The sequence below is a fragment of the Scophthalmus maximus genome, chromosome 2, assembly GCF_022379125.1.
Source record: "Scophthalmus maximus strain ysfricsl-2021 chromosome 2, ASM2237912v1, whole genome shotgun sequence".
In the NCBI taxonomy this organism is placed as follows: Eukaryota; Metazoa; Chordata; class Actinopteri; order Pleuronectiformes; family Scophthalmidae; genus Scophthalmus; species Scophthalmus maximus.
The window spans coordinates 28,169,678-28,190,753 of NC_061516.1; the positions used below are offsets into that span (position 1 = coordinate 28,169,678).

At 44.8% G+C, this 21,076-nt stretch overlaps 1 protein-coding gene across 2 annotated transcripts in view; it reads right to left on the reverse strand.

Annotated features, from left to right (window-relative positions):
- Positions 1 to 8,396: 8,396 nt before the first annotated feature.
- The window catches only part of fgf11a (fibroblast growth factor 11a), a 96,303-nt gene continuing 83,623 nt past the window's right edge, over positions 8,397 to 21,076 (reverse strand). For both annotated transcript variants that reach the window (XM_035626838.2, XM_035626839.2), the window contains 2 exons: positions 10,314 to 10,512; positions 8,397 to 8,723 (listed from right to left, as the gene is read on the reverse strand). In XM_035626838.2, coding sequence (XP_035482731.1) covers positions 8,578 to 8,723; positions 10,314 to 10,512 — 345 coding nt within the window. In that variant the 3' untranslated portion in view covers positions 8,397 to 8,577. The remainder of the gene's footprint in view (positions 8,724 to 10,313; positions 10,513 to 21,076) is intronic.

Here is a 21,076-nt window from a genome sequence, read left to right on the forward strand (position 1 = left end):
AGCCAGTGTCAAGTCACACATCAAATGGTCAGAAGGGAGTGTACTGTATAAAGCTCGTGTTGGCAGTGACTCAAATTCAGTGATCTCTCCCAAAGCAACTGTTATAGATCACTGTTTAATATCAGAAGTACATAGTCAACTTAAATTGGATTGATTGTTTACATAGGTACACGAGTGTTAATAGATTGACGTGGGGGATAATCCTTGTACTTAATTTCAAGACACTGTCTAAGTTCCCCACTTTAATCATATTGAAATTAATCTGCGGTATAACTTTCTTATGTTTATTCTGCTAATTACCTCACAGACACAAACTTGGTCTCATCTGAGTTAAAATTAAAGTCTGTGTTTAGACTTCAGGTGAAAGTAATCAAAGCACACTGTACACAAACGTGCTCATCCCAAAATTGGTTGAACAATCACACCAGAGTGGTCCAGCTGGCCAATCAGAGCAGACCAGGCTTCATTGGGAGGGAGGAGCCTTAAAGAGACAGGAGCTAAAACCAAGCGTTTCAGACAGAGGCTGAAAAGAGGAGCTGCAGGAATGGACAGTCTGAGAAAAAATGGATGTGTTTACTGAACATTAAAGCATGTAAAGCTTTTTCAAGTAATAACCAAAATTTCAAATGATGAACGTAAATATGAGCATAATAGGTCTCCTTTAAGGCCTGATTCCCAGTCAGCATTCCAGCTCATCCCAAAGGGGCAAACCCTTGGAACGTCATCTCACATGAACTGTGGTGGGTTTTCGTTCAGATCATTTGGGTGTCAACGAATCTCTTGTGCTAATCAGTTTGTGACAGTGGATATGAAATTTTGGTAATATTCAAAAGCTAAGCTACTACTAAACCCATGTGCTCGTCATATACTATGACACAGAAAGTTATGGGGTTCTTGATAAAAACTACTACTGCAGCACTTTGAAAAAAAAATATATATATATATAAACAGTATATAGCCTATAGCTTCGACGACTTAACACAGTCACAGTAGTTAAAACCCATTTTTACTTTATGACCCAATATTGAATCCCAAGATCAATCTTTGAATTTGGGCCTTTTTTTCAGTAAATATGTAAAATGTCAACTGCGTGAAACTCTATAGCTGATGCAATATGCACTTGTGCTGCTGTTGTTTTGGAGGTGATGGGGTGGAAGGTGGTCACGGATTATAAAATGCAATATGAGACTTTTCTGATTCTTTATTGTAAAGATGGACAGCAGCTTGTATGCTTTATGTATTATATTAAAAGCACCCTCCCCCCAAAAAACCTCTCAGGAGACCAGTGTTACAATCATACAAATATATTAGTTTGTTTTATTCAATTATATCCAATAATACGTTGTCTCTGTTGACTTTGTGTAAGTTATCATAGAAATAAATACAGTTCATATTGCAAATGCAGAGACAAGAGTTTGGGATAATAGAGTTTTGGGGGGGGGGGATAATGACTAAATATTGGGAAATGACTGTTTCTTTGAAGGTGTCCAGTAAATGATTGGCACATGCATGCTTGTAATCCCGCCCATCGGTGATCTTCGACCCCAACCTAGGAGTTTCAGACTACAAGTCCCATGATCCTTTGTGGTCCCTCTCAGCTCGTTGCTCCGCATGAACCGTGGGTTTGGATGGTGTTTGGTTGTCGTGTTATTCCACCTCGTCAGCAACAGCGGGAGTAATTGCACCCCCTGACCACATTTGCATGGATATATTTATATATATTTATATATAGATATATTATTATTTTTTGCCCTGTTTGAATACAAAAATAGTGTCATTGTGGCTTTGATAGCTGGAAGACTGAAGCACTCTTTGTATTTGGAAGACAAGAAGGAAGATTATGGTGATTTCCTCAAAAACTGTTCAATAAGGTGAATCGTCCATGCAGTACAAAGAAAAAAAGAAAAGAAAATGTCAAAAAAATCCTTCAAGGATCGATCAAAGAATCACACACAGGTAGAAGGTGTGTTAGATTGTGTGTTTTGAGGGAGCGGCAGGCAGCGAATGAGCAGTCCACATGCTGCAGGTGAGCCAATTAAAATCCCGTTAAGAGATCAGAGGTCATTCAGTCAGTCTTTGATGGACAGGCGGGTGCTGGGGTTTTTCTGGAGGGGGGAAGGGTTCTTGAGGAAGAGGTTTGAGGCCCATCAGTCCTGCCGTTTTTTGTCATCCTTTCTTTTGTTTTTTTCGATATCCCACATCACAAAACAGGAGAAATAGACACGGATATGCGCTCGAACAGCAAAAAAAAAACCCCACATCAAATCAACAAACACACATGAACAGACTAACAGTGATCCATAAGGGGCATTACAATGAATACCAACAATTAAGATTTCCTCACAACGTTTCGTCACTAGTCACAGTACTTCCACTGAGAGACACCCAAAGCACAATCCATACTTTTCTTGAACAAAGTCAATTTGAAAAAGGCGTAAACAAAAAAACACATATCAGCGTAGTTTACAGTGCAACATCACCACTTGAACACTGGTGGTGAATTCGCTTGTGAGAGGTGAAGTCCCCCCCCCCCCCCCATGATCTGTTTGTAAAGGTCACCCCCAGTAAGCCACAGCTGTGCCGGCGGTGGTGCGGTGCAGGGTGCTGTGTGCAACTCAGACGTGACCGGGAATGTGGGCGCGCCTTTAAAAACATGGCCGGATTTTTAAATTTTTTTATATATGAAGTTAATCTGTTGGTCGATGCTATACAGAGGATGTGACATTAGGAGCTCAGCTCTGGATTCCAAAATAATATTTATTATATATATATATGTATATATCTTTTTTTTTTTGAAGTGTCTCAGCAAAATAAAAAAAAAGGCAGAGAGAGAGAGAAAGAAAACCGTCTGAGGAACACGTCACTCTTTTGTCGGAGCACGTGAGCCCTCTCTCTTCCTCCCTCTCTCTTTTTTGTGTTTTCTGCTGCATTGCAGATGTGGTGAAGGGACTCCACCTCAAAGTAACGCATGCACACACACACACACACACATGCACTAGCACAAACCCAGCTCGAAAAAAAAGGGAAAAAGTGTTAGAAAAACAAAAGCTGTAATAAAACACACAGTTGGGTTTCTATGTTAATATTAATTCCCCCCCCCCCCCCCCCCCCCCCCCCCCCCCCCCTCCCAGATAATGTGGCTGCACCTTGTTAATGGAGTTTATTGCTTTCTGCCCAAGGACTCGTGCTCATTGATTTGGCCTCTGATTTATGCTCTGTTGTCCTCACTCCCTTTCTCTCTCTCTCTCTCCATTCTTCATTCCATCTCGTTTTGGATACACGGACAATGGACGGACATTCAGTCACAGCGATCGCACACAAAGACCAAAACTGATGAGTGCGAAGCATTCGTTTGATCTATTCGCACGCACACGCACACACACGCACACACACACACTAACACACACATATGTGCACACAGACATGCACATACATACATACATACTGCCTCCAGGTTAAAGGGAAGTTGCAAAAGTGATGGCGGAGAGGAAGTGAAACTTCAAAGGGAGGCTGCAAGGGCACGAGTTAGCTACACTACAGAATGTGATACAAGCCCCCATCTCTGTCTCTCTCTCTCTCTCTCTCTCGCCGAGTCCTTCACAACTCCGGACGACCCTCTGTGCAGCCGCAATTCGCTCAGTAAGCGAGGGAGTGCCCTGACTCGGGAGAATGGGGTGGGAGGGGAGTCCCCCGGGGGGAGAGAATTGTGTGATGTGCGAAGCATGCGGCTGAATCGGATGCACGTCATTTAACCCCCATCGATACATACTCACACTCTCGACTTTTCTCATGCACTCTAAAGAAACCGCGATGGCGAGATCTCCAAAGGGCCAATAATCAACACGTGTAGCTGAATCCAGAGACATTTATCAGCGAGGGGGGGGGTCACTAATCAAATATGAGCTCGGATAGACGGGCCGCTGAGATGAATGGCAATCTTTACATCCTGTAATTCAAACTGATTGGCTGAAAGTGAAGCCTGAAGGCCGGAGAGCAGACTTGCTGGAAAGAGAGGCTGATTTCACACTTCGCAAAGGACAGAACAAATCACATGCAAGTCAAGTCTGTGATACACACACACACACACACACACACACACACACATCCATGCAAACTTTCCACACGCAGTATATGACTTTGCTATTCTACCTTTTCTACAACCAGAATCAATGACACTGCAAACAGATTGGTGTACACCAACATTTTAACTCTTCCCCAATTTAAAAAAAATGACAGGTTACATTTATCACTATCATAAAATAGAATATCTGTCGCAAAAACCCCCCCCCACAGTAAGTCGATGATAGATATGGCTAATTAAATAAGTGACTATTGCTCAAAAAAAGCACGGACGTGAACATGAAGTTCGATTTCAAAAATACACTGTGTATCCCGGTGGATAACCAAGAGGGCAACCACTCGACAAAACAGTCTGCAAACTGGAACAAAAAGCTCATTCGTCTGCGTATTCTACAGGGGCAAAGTGAGATACTGGTGATTGATACGACTTAAAGTGGCAGATGGATCATTTGCAATGGATCGAGTCTACACCTACAGTAGCACGAGCTTCTCTATAGTGAGATATGAATCCATCCAGGTGTCAGAGTTGACTGACGATCTGAATGAAATCGTTGATCTCGTTTATGTAAAAAAAACTCTTTGTTTGAGGCAGGTAATGAGATGACTGTGACCCCACAAACTTTGTGTTATGTTTTTTTTTTTTGGCAGGCATTTGCATCAGCAGAAATGAATATGCCGCATATATTTTGAGGGTTAAAGGGGCACTCCAGCCACTTAGCTCGTGAGGCGGAGGTGGAATTGTTTTAACTCTTAGTCCTCCTGTTATCTCACAAACGTCCAAAGCTGTCCTGTGGTCAAATTTGCACGGACAGCCTGTTTGAACACACCTTTTGAAGCACCTTGCAACACTTTTCACAGGCTGAGTATGAACTTCTGTGAGGAGTCAACTGAGCTCCATGTGTATAATCAGAGGAGTGCCCCTTTAAACAGCGCATGGCTCCAATGCATTTAGCATAGTCTTTTCCTATATGAACTTTAAATCACAGCACACACACTTTTTTTTTTTTTCACCATTTCTACAACAGACATTCATTCCTTGAACTTGTTTTAGCCCTTAACCGCGTCGGCCTGAATACTGAAAAACAACAAAAATGACATTTCAGTGAGAAAATATTGCAACGCAGATTTTCAAAGCCCTTAAAAATATTCTGTAGGAGGTGTCGCTTATGTCTGTTCGCCGAGATCTACCGCTCTTTTCCTCGAACAGTATCTCTCCACCTAGTTCCGCGCACTTTTAATTCTCCTCGAGCAAGCGGGAGCCTCATTTAATTAAAATATTTTGAGTAATTACTTTTTGCGAATAATAGTTGAACACGGTGTTCTGGGTTTTTGATCCATAGCGGGTGACTGGTCAGACACACCGACCCGAAGGTCTATTTAACAGCTTGATTAAGGTCTTTGGGGTGAAAGTGAGGTTTTTTAACTTGTTTTGAATGAATCTAAAACACAATGGGAGCAACTCTCTGTCGGGCCGCAATTCGCCGAAGCAGGAGTTGCTTTTACTCCCTCCCTTCCCTTTCTTTCTGCTTTTCATCCATCCTTCTGTCCTTTTCTCCGTCATCCCTCTACCGCTCCCCACTTCCTTCCTCGGTTCATTTGGTTGTCCTCAGGAAATCGGAGGAAAAGGTTTGTTCCATCGTCTCAGGTAGCGGATTACTTTATCAGCTATTATTATTTACAACCACAGGTTACAGAGGCGCTGGGGATTATGCATAGTAGGAGATGTGTGTGTGTGTGTGTGTGTGTGTGTGTGTGTGTGTGTCTGGCATTACCATAAATCCCTCTTAAATCTCTCTTTGTCCTGCTCATCATCACAAATTCTCCTCCTTGAAAATCTCCCTTGTGTCTTGTTTCCTTTCTCTGCTTCGTCCCTCTCTCTCTCTCTCTCTCTGAGCCCTGATCATCAATCTAGCATCGCCTCTGCCTCCTGAACACACGGGATCCCCTCGCTTCCAACAATACATAAACATTAGGCAGAAACAATTACCCCCCCGTCTGGCATATTGTACCATGAAAGTTCGATATGAAAGATGATTGCTTTTCTCCACTGAATGGAAACAACAATTGGAGACACGCAAAACTGGGGTCTCCTGAAAGAGAGGAGCCAAATATGAATTTTGATGAATAGAATGTGATCAAAGTGAAATATAAAGCCTCTGTCTTTCCGTTTCCGTTTTTTAAGAATCACAGTGTGTACTTGTGCTGACAACTTAATTCTTTATACATGTTTTCTTCTTTTGCCTACTAACAAAACAGTCTCAGAAGTCACACTCTAAACAGCACAGGACAAGTAAAGACGGCTTGAATTCCTCTGCATCAGAACTTTAGTGTATGACGGAAAAAAACGTCAGCGGATCTGCTCATTAGCGAGCAGCAGAAACTAGGGCATTTTAGGTGAATGTGTGAAAGCGAAATATTCATGTGAATCACAGAGTTTCACGTATCCTTGAACAAGTAAGGACTCAGAGGAGCTCTCCAGCGATTCGGAGTTGCACTTGCATTAAGTTGGGGAACAGATTTGAAAAGGAAGAGGCTGCGATATCCTGACCTGTAGTCCCAAGCTCCAAAAACAATGGATCCTACAATTCCCATCATGCAATTTCATATGATCTTTTGCAGCCGTATCTTTTGGATTTTTTCACTAATCTGCCGGTATCTGAAGTTCTGTGGGCTTGGGTTTGGTCATTTTTAAATGTAATTAATTTACAGAGAACTCATGGAGAGTACTATACTACATACAGGAATCTTCCCTGCTTTTCTTGGTGTTTCACAAAGCAGTTTCAGAGCCATTCATGATCAGTTTTAATGTTTTGTGGGTGGCTGGCTAACCTATTTCCTTTGTGCACTGCATTGTGGGTAAGGAATGAACAGCACACTCAGGATTCAAGTGTGTTTTTAGTCAGCAAACTGATGTTCTCGAGTAAACGTCACTTGGAAAGTCGCACCGCATTACTGTCGACTGTTCAAAATGATTATGTAATATGGATTTGGGAAACAGATACGGTCTTTGGGTCAGGCATGAAAGAAATGAGGGCAAAAAATTCACAATTTTTCTCACAGGCTGAGTAGAACTCTCCATGGCATGTTCACTGACTTTGACATGTGTGAGGTGCTCTTTTTTAAAAATGAGTGCACATGATGGGAATGCAGTAGGCAGGGAGGCAGTGATGCAGTAGCCAGGAATCTGCTGATACTGTTATCGTACACACAACATAAATTTACTACATTTTTCAAGAGGATTTGCGTGTGTGAGAGGGTCCACAGGGGATATGGGCTGCAGGTGTTTGTGCAACGCATGGCCACCAACAGCGAAGGGGGAAAAAAGCAACACAGTCCGTCTCCATCAGCACCACATCTCACCGATGATTTCCTCGTCATCTCCAAGATCCTGCACGCACACCGCCATGTTGCCGTGGGTATGTTTGAGTGCATTTGGTGTGTGCGCATTACGTTGTGGGATCATTTTTGTGCGATCGGTGCTCACAGATATCAGGGTGCTGAAATGTGTTGCACGCATTACACTCACGCCCATGTGTGTGCATAAATGTCAGTGTAATAATTACGCGTGCGCGCGCGTGTGGTTATGCTGGGTGCCGAGGGAGCTCTTGGCCCCTCGTTTAAGGGTCGAGAGATTCCGATCAGCCTCAGACTCCATTAACAGAGAGGACGGACGGGGGTTTTATTGTTCCGCCGAGTGGAAAATTGAGTCCATGTCACAAACTAATCAAACCGCGCCAAAGGTGAATGGAAGAAGAAGGGGAATGCGCGCACACGCACATGCACACGCACACACACACACATACACACACACACACACACACACACACAAACACACCCTCAAACAAGGCTGACAAGTATCTCACAAAGTCGCTGACACACACAGAAGATGTGAACTGAGCAGATGGCTGCAGAACAAAAGTCTGCAAGGGTCTCAGTGTCAGCCACAGCATTAGGATGGCTCGGTGTCGGGCTAACATTAGCATGGAACCCCGCGGGGAAATAAAAAAACACAACCTGTTTGTGAAGTGTGTGCTGCAGAGGGGACAGCGGCCCCCCTCGAAAACCAGGGCGACTGTACTCGGATATTTGGTTGACTGGCTAGATGTCGCGGATGACATCTACAGTAGAGGGTGTGTGGGATTTACCCGCAGCTGCGGTGTCATGCTTTACGATGCACTGAGGGGACTGTTCACCTCTCCGTGGAGTTATTGCTTTTACTGTACGTCCCAGGCCTGGATAACCACAGAGGTTATTACATAAGAAGGTGGAGGGCTGGTGTGGATTGGGATGGGGGGGGGGGGGGGGGGGGGTACACCGGTGCATTGTGTTGGGCAGAGTTGGGGTTAGTGTTGCAGGCAGCAGGGAAAGGGTGGGGGACTGCAGGGACGGGGTTGCCCTAACAACCCAAATTCAGGTTTCCGCTGGTGCCCAGTGCCGTGTACTCCGTGCCCTGGCCCCCACCACCACCACCACTGCCACCTCCCATGTCTCTGAGCGCTAGGAGGAGGAGGTGGTCTTGGTTTTGGATTGAACATCCTTCTTGCCGTTCTGGTGCACGGGCGAGTCACTGGAGGTCTTGGGTGTTTTCCTGGGCGGACTCTGCTCGGCGACGTCGTGTAGAGAGGGCTCCCTGTACATGGCCACTGGAGGGGGAAAAAGGTTACAAAAGAGTTAAATGAGGTCGTTCTTTGGGAACATTTGTCATGATTTAAAATATGTTTTAAGGCATAAGGTGGAAACTGCTGCCACTGATGAGCTGCTGTCAGCTCCTCTTTCATCTTCTCAGTGTCTCCATGCGGTAACCTGCTTTTCTTTCTCTTTATTGCACGCGTGCGACTAGAAGTCATCAAAGCCAGAGACGTACAAATCATACAAACAGCGCCTTTAACATGACATCACCTTGTTTATTCAAAACGCAAGTCAGCGATAAAATAGAGAGGGAAGCCCTGATTAGTGGAAACAGTGTAGAAGAAGAAAAGGGCATACATTTCTTCTAGCTTCTAAGACAAGGCAGATGGGCCCAAATTACGAGTTTATGAACGGAGCACAAAATGTAGAACAATGCAATAAACATCAAGGATGACAACATTATGGGTTGTGGTTAAGGTTAAGATTATCGTTGTGCTTTAGGATACATTCATAGAAAAAAAAGAAGACGTTATGTCTGGCCGAGGTGGATTAGTCACTGATTTATCACACCAGCTGCTATGAAGTGCTCTCATTGTGTACGAGCCTGCTTCCACATGGCGTCTGCGTTTGTGATGCTCTGTTCTTTTCGACTGCGTTAGAAGAGTTACAACCCTTTCATTTGTAATCAGTGAATGCAGCGAAACAGAGGTGTACATTGGTTTTTTTCCTCTGTAAATCTAAATTGTTTGAGGGATTGATAAATTTGAGTGAGGTCACGCTATGGAAGGCAGCTGTATCTTTAAAACTGACTGACTACCTTATTGTTACACGACTCACCTTTGCAGGAATGTTTGTAAATGTAAATAAGCCGCCGTCTCCATTTTAGGTCATATTGCATTAAGTGGTCTCACGCCTGTAGAGTAACTCGTGGCAAATGTAGTAAAATGCATCTGGAAGCGTATCATTTTTAGTAGTACTGGTAATTATACTTGATAAAATAGCACTATTCTAAAAAAAATATCATTTATACATAGATGTCTGTTGACACATTGCCACTGGTGCTGGTAAGACACCTTTGGCAAGGTCCTGAAAACTTCGATATTTAAACAACAAGTGTTGGCAACAAAGTGTTGAGGCGTTGAACAAAAATATGTAGCTGTGCCCATGTTGACGTCCACCAGTCACCTACTGTACCACCCTCTGCAGATTGTGTGTTTTTTCCTTCTTACCATGAGTGAACGCTACACGGCAGCTTCATTACATAACAAGAGACCAGGGTGACCTGCGGTGCTAAAACGCTCGATCAAACACAACTTTATTTTTTAATGAGTATAATCTTTAGGGTTTCAACAATATTTTTGCACAGGAAAAAGACAAGAAAGGGCAACAAAATGACCTATTAAATGTGTAATCTGCCATCGCTGATGGTGTACTGAAGTGGTGGCTGGTAATCCAGCCTTGAACCTAAAGCTCAATGGCTTCATTGTACTGGACACTTGCTTGGTGTACAGAAAATGTAAAAACAACGAGCACCAAAGTGGAGACAAAATAAAAGCACCCCTGCCTCTGGAGCGCAGCTCAGGCAGGAAATGTCGCTGTTGTACCTTCAATGAGTTTGGGCAGAAAGTGTGCGGCCCCCTTGGTCTTCTTGACACGGTTCCCCTTCATGACCTGTCCGTCCCGGTTGATGCCGATGTACCACGCCCGGCCCGACTGGGTCTGTCTGTACAGGATGGACGAGTAGGTCACGTAGTAGTTCTCGAACACAGACTCCTTAAACTTGCACTCCGGCGTGAAGTGTTCCTGAAACACACACACACAGACCAGCACCCACATCAGGTCAGAGGAGAAGAATAACACATTTGGAGCGGGTTTTTTTTTTTTATTTTTTATTATCTGTTCCATTATTTATATATTTACTCTCCAATTCCAAAGGGCTCACCTGGGAATGGGAGGAAATGGGTCCCACATTTCATTGTGACAGGGTTACAGGAGCATCTGTGGCTGCATCAAGAAACTGCACTGCAAGCGCACACACACACACACACATACACACACACACGCACACACGCAAACTCATTCAAACACGGCCATTTACCACATGGACAAAGTGATTCGCGAATCGGGATGCCATAACTCAGCCGGGTTGGGTTTACCTGTAACAAACGACGATCAACCGGATCCTTCACCCCCCCCCCCCTCCATAGTTTGACGACCTCGCCGTCGGCCTTCAGCCCACACAAACATACACACAAGACGCACGCACAGCACGCACACTGTGGCTCTGCATTAGACAATATGTCAACACGGGGACCCCCCCCCCCCCCCCCCACACACACACTCCAGCTCATCTCTCTCTCGTTACAGCTCTCACATATTCCCCTCTCCATCTCATATTCTGCCTCTCCTTCTCCACTCCGGCTCCCTCCATCCCTCCGTCATTTGGTAACCTTGTCAAGGAACAAACCAATTTGCAGGATTGATTTGGAGCCTTGATATGACGGGTGAGCAGAAAAGGCCTGAATAAGGAGTTTGCGCTCTCTCTCTCTCTCTCTCTCTCTCCTCCTCCTCCTCCCGTTCTCCCTCTGCCTGCTCGTCTGCCACCGCAGGCCTTCGCCGCCTGCCTACGTCCACTGCAGCGCACATAAACAAGCTAATTACGTTGACTGTATCACCCGTTCTTTAATTACACGTCCATTCACTTAGGCAGCCATTAATTTCCTCGCCCACCTATTAACTTTGCCCCGAGAGCGCAATCCAAAGGTCTGGATTGTCTTGGAAGGTGTGATCAGATTACTATCATTAACAGTGCTTGCACTGCAGTATTAATCGTCTCTTCTTTGCTGTGTGTGTGTGTGTGTGTGTGTGTGCGTGTGTGTGCGTGTGCGTGTGTGCGTGTGCGTGTGTACGCACAATTTTGCAGGATTAAAGCCTGCCTTGTGAAGCCTGATCACCAGCTCCTGCCACCCCCAGATAGACATGCTCAGAGTTCATAAATTGATTAATTACGAGAATTAAACCAAGTCCGGCCATCTGAGACACGTGTAAGGTGTGTGTGTGTCTGTGGTTGATTCACCTTAGGCAAAAGGTGGTCATCTGATTAGCCGTTATTGTCCTGGGAGACCACCACGAGCAAGCGACAGAAGGAAGATACAGAGGTCGTTTTTCTTTTGCCAACAGGCGACATAGGACTATCTGATGAAGATTTTTTTCTGTATCCATCGACGTGGTTTTCCACGGCGAGATCACTTGGGACAATTCAGGGTTTTGTGTCTTTTGGAAGATTAAATATCCGAAGCCAGTGAGCTTTTCTAATGAGACACAAATTTGATCCTGCGCTACAGAGAAATGAAGATAAAACAATGATAATCCTTTTTTTTTCTTGTAGCAAAGCAACTATAGAAAAAAAATGGTGATTAATATTATATTATAAAATATTAATGCCATCCCTTAATATATATACCAAGGGATGACCTTCCACTATAAATTTCATCAGGGAACAGGAACATTTGGAGGAACATTTTGGGGGAACTACCTTCATTTTTCGATGGAGAGACCAGGGTGTGAATTAAGTTAAGGTGATTCTACCTTAAACATGTCCCGACTTTGGGGGGGTTGAACTATCTGAAGGTTCAGAAGCTTTCTGGGCGGGGCTTGGAGCCCTGGATGTCACTGATTGGTCGAGTACACTAGCGTTAGGAACCATTGTAATGGTCGAGTGTGCGTAATCGACAGAGGGCGATGTAAACAGTTGATTACCCGCCAGCTTTCGCTTCTTGTCCGAAAATCAAGCATGGGTCATATATTGACGATATGAAGAGGTGGCATCTCAGAAGACAGATTTCAAACAATAATCCTCACGTGCTGCACAGGCACAGATATGTTGACTTTAATCCTTAGTATCGGTAAAGCTCCAAAGATTCTGGATACAACCCTTCCCGTAATGCAACCTCCCAGCTCTTCTCAACAGGGTTTCCCTTTCTTGCTTTTCAAATGATGGAAAGCCCCCTGCAGAACAACATTATACAACTTACATCTTACTTACGCAAATGTCTACACAGCAACCGGACAGGTATTGAGCAGGGTTCAACCGAATCATCATTTATTTATCTGAAGCATGTTTTCATTGTGCTGCGTTCAAGTGATACAAAACAAAAAGTTGCGCAGGCAACATCTCACAACGTGTCACATTTCAAATCTATGTTCGAGGTTTACATGCTGTGGGTGGTAAAATATGACCTGCAGTCAGTAAAAATGGCTGAACGAGCAACAAACAGGAGCGGAAAATGTTGTTCTGCTTCCAGAGTCTTTAATTTATGATTTCATCTTGTACAATACACCTTTAATATTTCATGTGATTTGTCTCGGTGTAATGGTGCGGCACTGACTGTATCCCCCCGGCACCAAAACAGACTTGCGTGCCACTCGATGGCATCGCTGCAATGAACTTACTATGATCATGTGTTATTTTTCATTTCCCAAAATGTTCACATATATATTCTTATTTGGCATTTGTGAATATTTTGAGGAAATATCAAGTCAAAATTGATTTTAGCTACATTTTTGTTCAGAGCTTTGCTGCTTTATGGGATAACACGATGTCGAGCAGTCATTTATTGGCACATTATTCACACGAGGGACGAAGACACGTCTGTCGGCAAGGCATTCACTCTGACGGCACTTCAGGTTGACGTCTGATTGATCGTTTCCTACTCATGATAAACTACGGAGGCCTGACTCGCTTGCATGTCTGCACATTTAACACACCACTTAAGGTAGAGCCTCCATCTAATGAAGACAGTGAAAGCTTATCCGTCGCCTGACTCCAATTGCCCTCATCCCGAAGACGAACCGCTCTTATTACCGGGGATGCAGTTCATCGTGTGCTCAGCAGGGGCCGCTCCCAACACACAGGCAGTCTGGGGCCTTCTGTCACTGCTGCTGCTGATGCTCCAAAAATTAACTTGTGTCCACTCGCCACTCCATAATACTCAGCCCTCTCCCCAAAGGACCTTGTTTAGCAACGCTGAAAGCCACTCGAGTTGTGGAACGGCCACAGATGCAGCAGATGATTTATTTCTGTGCTGCTTTTTCTGCACACAACACTCTGTGTTGTTTTGTATATATTTTCAGCTAAAAATTTGCCCAAATGTCCCGTCGTGAAGCATTCTGTGATTTGGGATGATAATATAATTGAGCTACGAAAAGTCCTCGGCCTAGCAGCAGCCAGAAATGCTTGCCACAAGTGCTTTTGGGCAGTTTCAGAAATGTTTTTTTCAAAAAAAAAAGTTTCATTTCTCAACTATCATTTGACCATGAATTTATAAGAAAAGCAAAGGGGAAGAAAGAATATGGACATTGAGTGAAAACAACAACAACAAGAAAACACGTCTACTCAGCAAATAACAGGGAAAGGCGCACTCTGTAATCAAATCAAGTCAGGATCATAACATGACCGAACACTTTTTGACACTAAAATGACAACAACCGCCAGTTACGCACACACACACACACACTCACAGTTTTAGAGGAGACGACTGTATTCGGGGTGTGTGTCTGTGTGTGTTTAGGTGCGCGTGTGTGCACATCCACTCATGCGTGTCTGCTGTTGTGACAGAGAGACATGACAGATCCCTCTTACATCAGTGGGAGGCCACCGGGTGCCAGATGACACACACACACACGTGCGCGCGCGCTCACAACATCAACAGTGACGGATGGAGCGGTTGCCTTCCTCATCACTCACGGACGGAGGGGAGAAAGAGGGGTGGAAGGAAGGAGAGGCAGCAGCAGGGGGAAAGGAGGGGACAAGATTAAACGAGGGTGAAGAAAAAGAGGGGGAGTAAAAGATGAGGGTTGACGGAAGACACGCGGAGGTAGAGCAGCAGGATAATTCCCCAGCAATGGCACACAGTCGCGCCGTCGTCGTCTCATTTCCATCCGTTGACACCTGAAGACATTATTCGGCCCCACTCACGGGCACGTGGCTGTCATTAACCACCGAGCCTCCCACGCGCTCATATGGGGAATTGATTCGATGCAAGACCTCTGTGAAAAGTCAATAGGCATTAGGGCGGGAGAAAAAAAGAAACCTGGATTAGGCTTTGATTGGACGAGCGACGTGGGCGACGCAACCGAGTGTGAAGAACTTGAAACGACTTACAAGCCGCAATCGGGCCACCGCAGGTTAATCCGGTGGGCTTCCAGTCGCAGACACCTATCGACCACGTCCCAGAGGACAAATGTATTTCACAGAGTTGATAGGGAAGCTGGGTGAGCCGTGTGTGTCAGTTTGTGTGTGTGTGTGTGTGTGTGTGTGTGTGTGTGTGTGTTTGTACTGTACATGAGATGTGCAGAATTTTTTTTTACAGGTTTCAGTTAACGATTTTCTTTACACTTCCATGTGTCAGCAACTACAACTGATCATTACAGTGTTGGATGGCCATATTCAGGTAAAATGGGCTTTTGTAAACCGAGGGGAACAGTGTACTACATTAACAGAAACAAACTTAATTCCATGTGAAACATCAAGGTTGTTCAGAGAGCTCACACCCCAGCCTGCATCTCGCCATGTAAAAGAAAGTGTTGAGTTTTCATAGGTTCTTCCTTGGGTCACGAAAACATCACCTCCTTGGCGGAGGTAATCAAACTGATCAGCTGCGATTGACAGGAGCATCTATTCTAGTCTTTAGTCTATTCTCTGTCTGCTGCCCTGCACTGCCCAGACAAGACATGGCTTAAAGTTATCAAGTCTTCAATCATGATTCGTGTCCAAGTCGGGGGACTTTAGTCCACACACCTCATCTCGTCCACCTCACACGGAGTGAATTGATCTGCAGATTCATACAAAAGCATGGATTCACACAGCTTTGAAGAATTATATTCAATTGAAACAAGCATCTGGATCATCTTCGTGCAAAGATAAACGCGCACGAGTCGAAAATGTGAAAAACCTCTCGTCAGTCAGCTGCCCGTCCGTCGGATAACATCTTCAGCCTCCTCTACTGTTGCTTCACTTCACAGTCCAATAAAACAGAAAACTGTCATAAAAATATCCTGCAGGGGGTAAAAAAAAAAAAGTTTAAAGTGATTGCTGGGTTATAAAAGTATATTGGACTGATCGTGAATGGAGAAATGTTTTTTCTTCCAAAAGGCACTCGCTTCAGAAGGGGTTCGCGACAGTGTGAGCAGATGCAGCCTGAGTTTGTGACACTTGTTTGTGAATATACAGTATGTCAAATCACTTTCTGTCATAGCTGTATATGTAGATCATCAACGGACCTAAGAAAAGTCGGCTTTTGTCATGCCGCAGCTGCGAGTGTCGCTTGGTCTCGATAGAAATTGTGATCAGAACGTGATCAAAATCTAAGAGGGAGAGAAAGTGAGGCGTTTCTGTTGCCGGAATAACGGAATATACCTGCGGATGCATAAAAGCTTGTCAGAAGGATAAGAATCAGCGCACAGAGCAAGGTTAGCCTCGCAAGAGCATGTTTACCAGAAGGGCTGATTATTATCTGAGCAAATGAGCAGGAAAACAACTTTAATTGAGGACAAACAGCTGAGGAGGCATCAGAGGAGCAAAAATAATCGTCTAAAGATAGGAGTAATTATCATTTACTAATTTATGCATGGACAACATGTAGAGCCCCGCTGGCGATCTCTGTAGTGTTATGATCAGCAATGTTCTTTTGAAACTCCACGTCCAAACCATCTCTCAGGCATTTGGGGGAAGAAAACTCTTCCCAACCCCACGTTTGTTCGAGACTTTTCTTTTTCTCTGAGTCTTAAAAGCAACATTTTTGATTTCTATGATCTGAAATTCGTGGCTGGGTTCTCAAATGTCTCTGGCACTGAGCTTTTAATAAGAGCTGAGTAGATATTTCTGCTGGTTTCAGTAACATTGTTTCAGAATTAGAATACATTCAGAAATGTAAATTCCAAGGCATTTCCATGAGACGAGCACAAATGTCTCCGTCTAACCCGTACTGTATTCATTTACACCGTTATGGAGCACATTTCATGGCTACCGGATGAAAACAACTGCCAGTATCCGCTCTCCTTTAAGCTCTGTTTTTGGTCTCCACCATCTCCTGAGGGCATCTTTTGACATTCTATCTGCTACGTGGTCCACTGTGTTGACTGTCTGTCTGTTTGGTGCTGGGGAGGTAGCATTCAGCATTGAGCTAAAAAAACTGGTGCCCGCTGTTGCATAGAGTGGGAGGACTGAACCTTGTTAAGTTTCAGGCCTTTAAACCAAAACAACAACCCGGAAGATCCGAAAACTCTCCATAGAGCTGGGAGGGCGATTGAAGAGTAGGTTGATCATTTTTCTTAGTTCTTCTAGAAATATTGAAATAAATAAATGAATAAAATTAAGACATTTAAACAGCTACAGCTGAGCAAACTCCTTGCTTGACTAACCTTTGGTTAGCTGGTTTCAAGGTCAAGAATTCACTTTGAAAGACTCACAATGACCCATTTCTCCCCAGGATATGGTGATTTTTGATCCGTCACGCCTCACAATGACCTAACTGCTGGCCCTAATGGCCCTTTTTTTCTGTCTTCCTCTGTCTGATTTCCACATCTTGCGAACCCCCATGAGCGTCTGTGAGTTGCTGACGGACAGAGAAGGGAAAGGAGTTTTTAGTAGTTCCGACGGAGAGGGGGGTTCTCTTCTTCGCCAACTTTCTGGCATTTACAGGAACACCCTGAGGAGCGCTGGAGCTCGACCGGGGCTGACGGGCTCACGTGCACACGCACACGCACACACACAGAAACACAGACCTACAGGCAACTCACATGAAGGCAGGCGAGAGAAGCGTCATCCACAAACGCATTGTGTAAACACACGTTCGCAATGTCTAGTTGCACAAAAGGATGAATAAACAAGATTCACGCGTGAAACAACCCTCCGACACAAACACACACACACACACAGACAAATGAGTGGGAATGAAACACAAACACACCAACACACAAACACACAGCGTAATGAGAACAGCTGGAGGCGGGAGGCTGCACAAGGGGGAAGAAGCAGAGAGGGAAGGAGGGATGGTCTCCGCTTCTCACCTTGACTCTGCCAGACCCTGGCTGTGTGTTTGGGGATTTTCCAAAGGGAACCAGAGATAACCTGCCTCACCTCTACGCCACCTTCTTCATCTCTCCCTCTCTACTCCTGTTCCTTCCTCCATTCCTCTCTTCTTTTCCCCTCTTCCTCTCTCAGTATCCTCCGTCCTTCCCATTTCTTCCCATCTCCTATCTTAATGCCTCGTGCATGTGTGTGTGTGTGGGAGAGAGAGAGGGGGGGGGGGGGGGGGGGACAGAGTGAAAGAGTAAGGAAGGGGAGCAAAGGTAAGGAAACAGTCATGCTGACTCAAAGGAAAAGAGACAAGCGGTTTCTGATTCGATGGGTGGATGAGGAAGGTCAGAGGACAGGAGCTGGCGGCGGAGGGGGTGTGAGTGCATGTTTGCGTGTGTGTGTGTGTGTGTGTGTGTGTGTGCGTGTGTGCGTGTGTGTGCGTGTGTGCATGCAGCTCGGTCCCCTAAGGTCATTCTGTTGGAAGACTTTGTTAAAGTCTTCGTTGAGGGGGCTGACTAATTGTCAGTGATGTACAAAGGTGTGTAGGTGGTGATGAGGATCCTGCTGTGAGACCTGCCCCCCCCCCCCCCAAACACATACACATGAACATGGATCTTACTCAAATCAACAACTTGAAATGACACATAAGGAGGAGGTTTGAGGTGGTGAGGGAGCAGTGGCAGGAAACCTGCACTGGCGGGTGTATCGGCGGAGTAACAGCGTTAAGTGTCTGGTGATCATGTCCATGCTGTGCACCTGCATGAATGAAGTTGTTTGGTGTCATTACGACATTACAAGTTGCTCGCGGATGTGGTGAATACAGATGTGAATGAGCCAAACATTGTAAGGTGTATTTCCAATCAGCCAATAGAAGTACGGTGTAGGTGCTCTGGCTGAACTGAAACCACACGTTTCCCCTTTTTTGCAAACTGCTCAGCACTGTGGGATTCGGAGCTCTCCAAGGTGCTGATCCCGCTGCATGGATCCGTCCTGGGTGCCCTCTCTTTCTCCATACAGAACAACCGAGGTGGCCACATCAATCCAATGCTATGTCAGATTTATTCATAACGCATTGCACGCCATTAATGGTCACATCACAGCGTAAAATGCAACACGACAGCATTTGCACTAAGATGCATTTTCATCTGATTAAAACGTGAAACGCTCTGAGCAACTGAGCAGGAAGAGGAAGTTGTACAGGAGGCAATGACACACTGGGCTGACAAGCCACTGCGATGCGATATCACCCACTTCGACAACAGAAAACTGATTCCTTAATGGACCAGTCTGATGTGTGCAATATTGTAAGGGGTTGTTTAACGATTTGTTAATGGCACTGCGGAATGACACAGCACTTCACAAATCAGAGTCTGCAGATTTATGGACATGTGTCCTGCTGCCTTCAGGGGTTTAATGAACTGAAGGAGAAAGTTTCCATGAACTATGAAGCCGCTGTGGACAACAGATACAATAAGAATCACTAAAACTTACTTGTAATAATAATGCCTAAATGCAGATTTAAACACTTTTACCAGTTCAGGAGTGATTAGCTGAAATAAAAATGTCAAGCATTATTCTGTTACTGTTATTTTATTGCCATTAAGTTCGCTCTTGTTGAAAAAATCACCAAAATGGCTGCGTGCCGTTTGTTGCCATAAAAATATGATCCCACCGGGTCTAATCATCAAATCAATAAATTAATGTACTTTATGTAACTCCAGAATAATGTACACTGTTTCTTTAAGTGTCATTTGCGGCCACAGCAGGCAGCTGTTTTCAGAGAAAGAACACTGCATACAATCCACTCAGATTTTTAAAAGCCTCTTTAAATTGAGATAGCCAGTTTGCCTGCTATCATTGAAACACATATCACGTGATTTTGGTGTTTCTGTTGTCATAAGTTTACAGGAAAGCGTATCCTCAGTCCCGCGTGGATGGTGTGACCTACTCTTCACAGTAGCACTGAAGGAAGAACCAATGAACTAAAATGTCTCGGAGAAGCCAACCTCGCACACTCTCCCTCATCACACACTTCCTCCCTGCCAGTCTCCACGGAGAGAAAAAAAGACCTGCTCGCTCCAACACAACACAGCGCGATGATGAATGCGGTAACTCTCTTATATCGCCCAAAGACCATCCATCGCAATTAAGTGGTTTTGTGAGACATGGCAGCGGAATGCCACAGCATGAAATTCACGAGGAACAACTCCACTCATAGGAATAACTTAGAGTAAAATGCTTTTGGTCCTTGTACTTTATTTCCATGAATTTGTGTTTGGTTTCTTCTGAGTCATCATGTAAAATGTGTCTGTGCATAAACCTGTACATGCTTCACTGTCTTCTGGTGTGCATGTGACCCTGTGTGGGTGTGTTTATGGATTGTTGGTGCTGATCAGAATGCAGAACGGGGCTCTGCCCTCTCCGCTCATTGGGACAGCTGTAACTCTTGTCAGAAATGCAGCAGGGCTATTGCGTTGGCTCTGGATGCAGCTGCGGCATTTTTGGGTGGATATGAAATCCTGTCACATATCCCCTCCTCCTCCTCCTCCTCCTCCTCCTCCTCGATGCCCCACATCTTTCTTCACCCACTCCCCATCCCATCCTCTCTCATCTCTTGCCCCCATATCTCGCGCCTCTTGCTCTTCTCCTCCTTCCTGCTGTCCTACCTCACCTGAGTTGGACATGTGAGCGGAGGTGTTCCCTATTTAGCGTCCGGTGCCTCCATGCACCTCTGCAGGAGGCCCAATGGAGCACTCAGAGGAGTCCACGAAGAGAGAAGAGAGCAGGAGGGCAGGGAGCGCAGTGAATCCTCAGAGGTCGCTGGCGGACTGCGATAGCAAGCGAGCTAACAGCTACAGCCAACCAAGACCAAGCATATGCTGTTCACTTTGAGTTTCTTTCCATTCTCTCTTTGCTGTGACAGTTACCGCCCTTGGCATTTTGTTCTCGCGAGTGTACATTAAATCATTTAGTTTCACTAGAGAGGGGAAAAAGCTCTCCTGGCTAACAAAGGTAGGCAACTGTCAACCGCGAGCTTGTAAGCTCAGCTCAGGACAATATATTTATGTAGTTTATTCAAACTAAGCAATGCTTCCATTGAATCCTGTAGCCGTCTGCAACTCTTTCCTCTTTTGGTGACGGATGAAGTTTTTAATAGTCTGACCGATAAGGATTTTTGGGGTACGAAATATACGATATATATATATATATATATATATATATATATATATATATATATTATATACATGCTGATGCTGATATGTCTGTGAAAGGCTCATATCGGCCAAC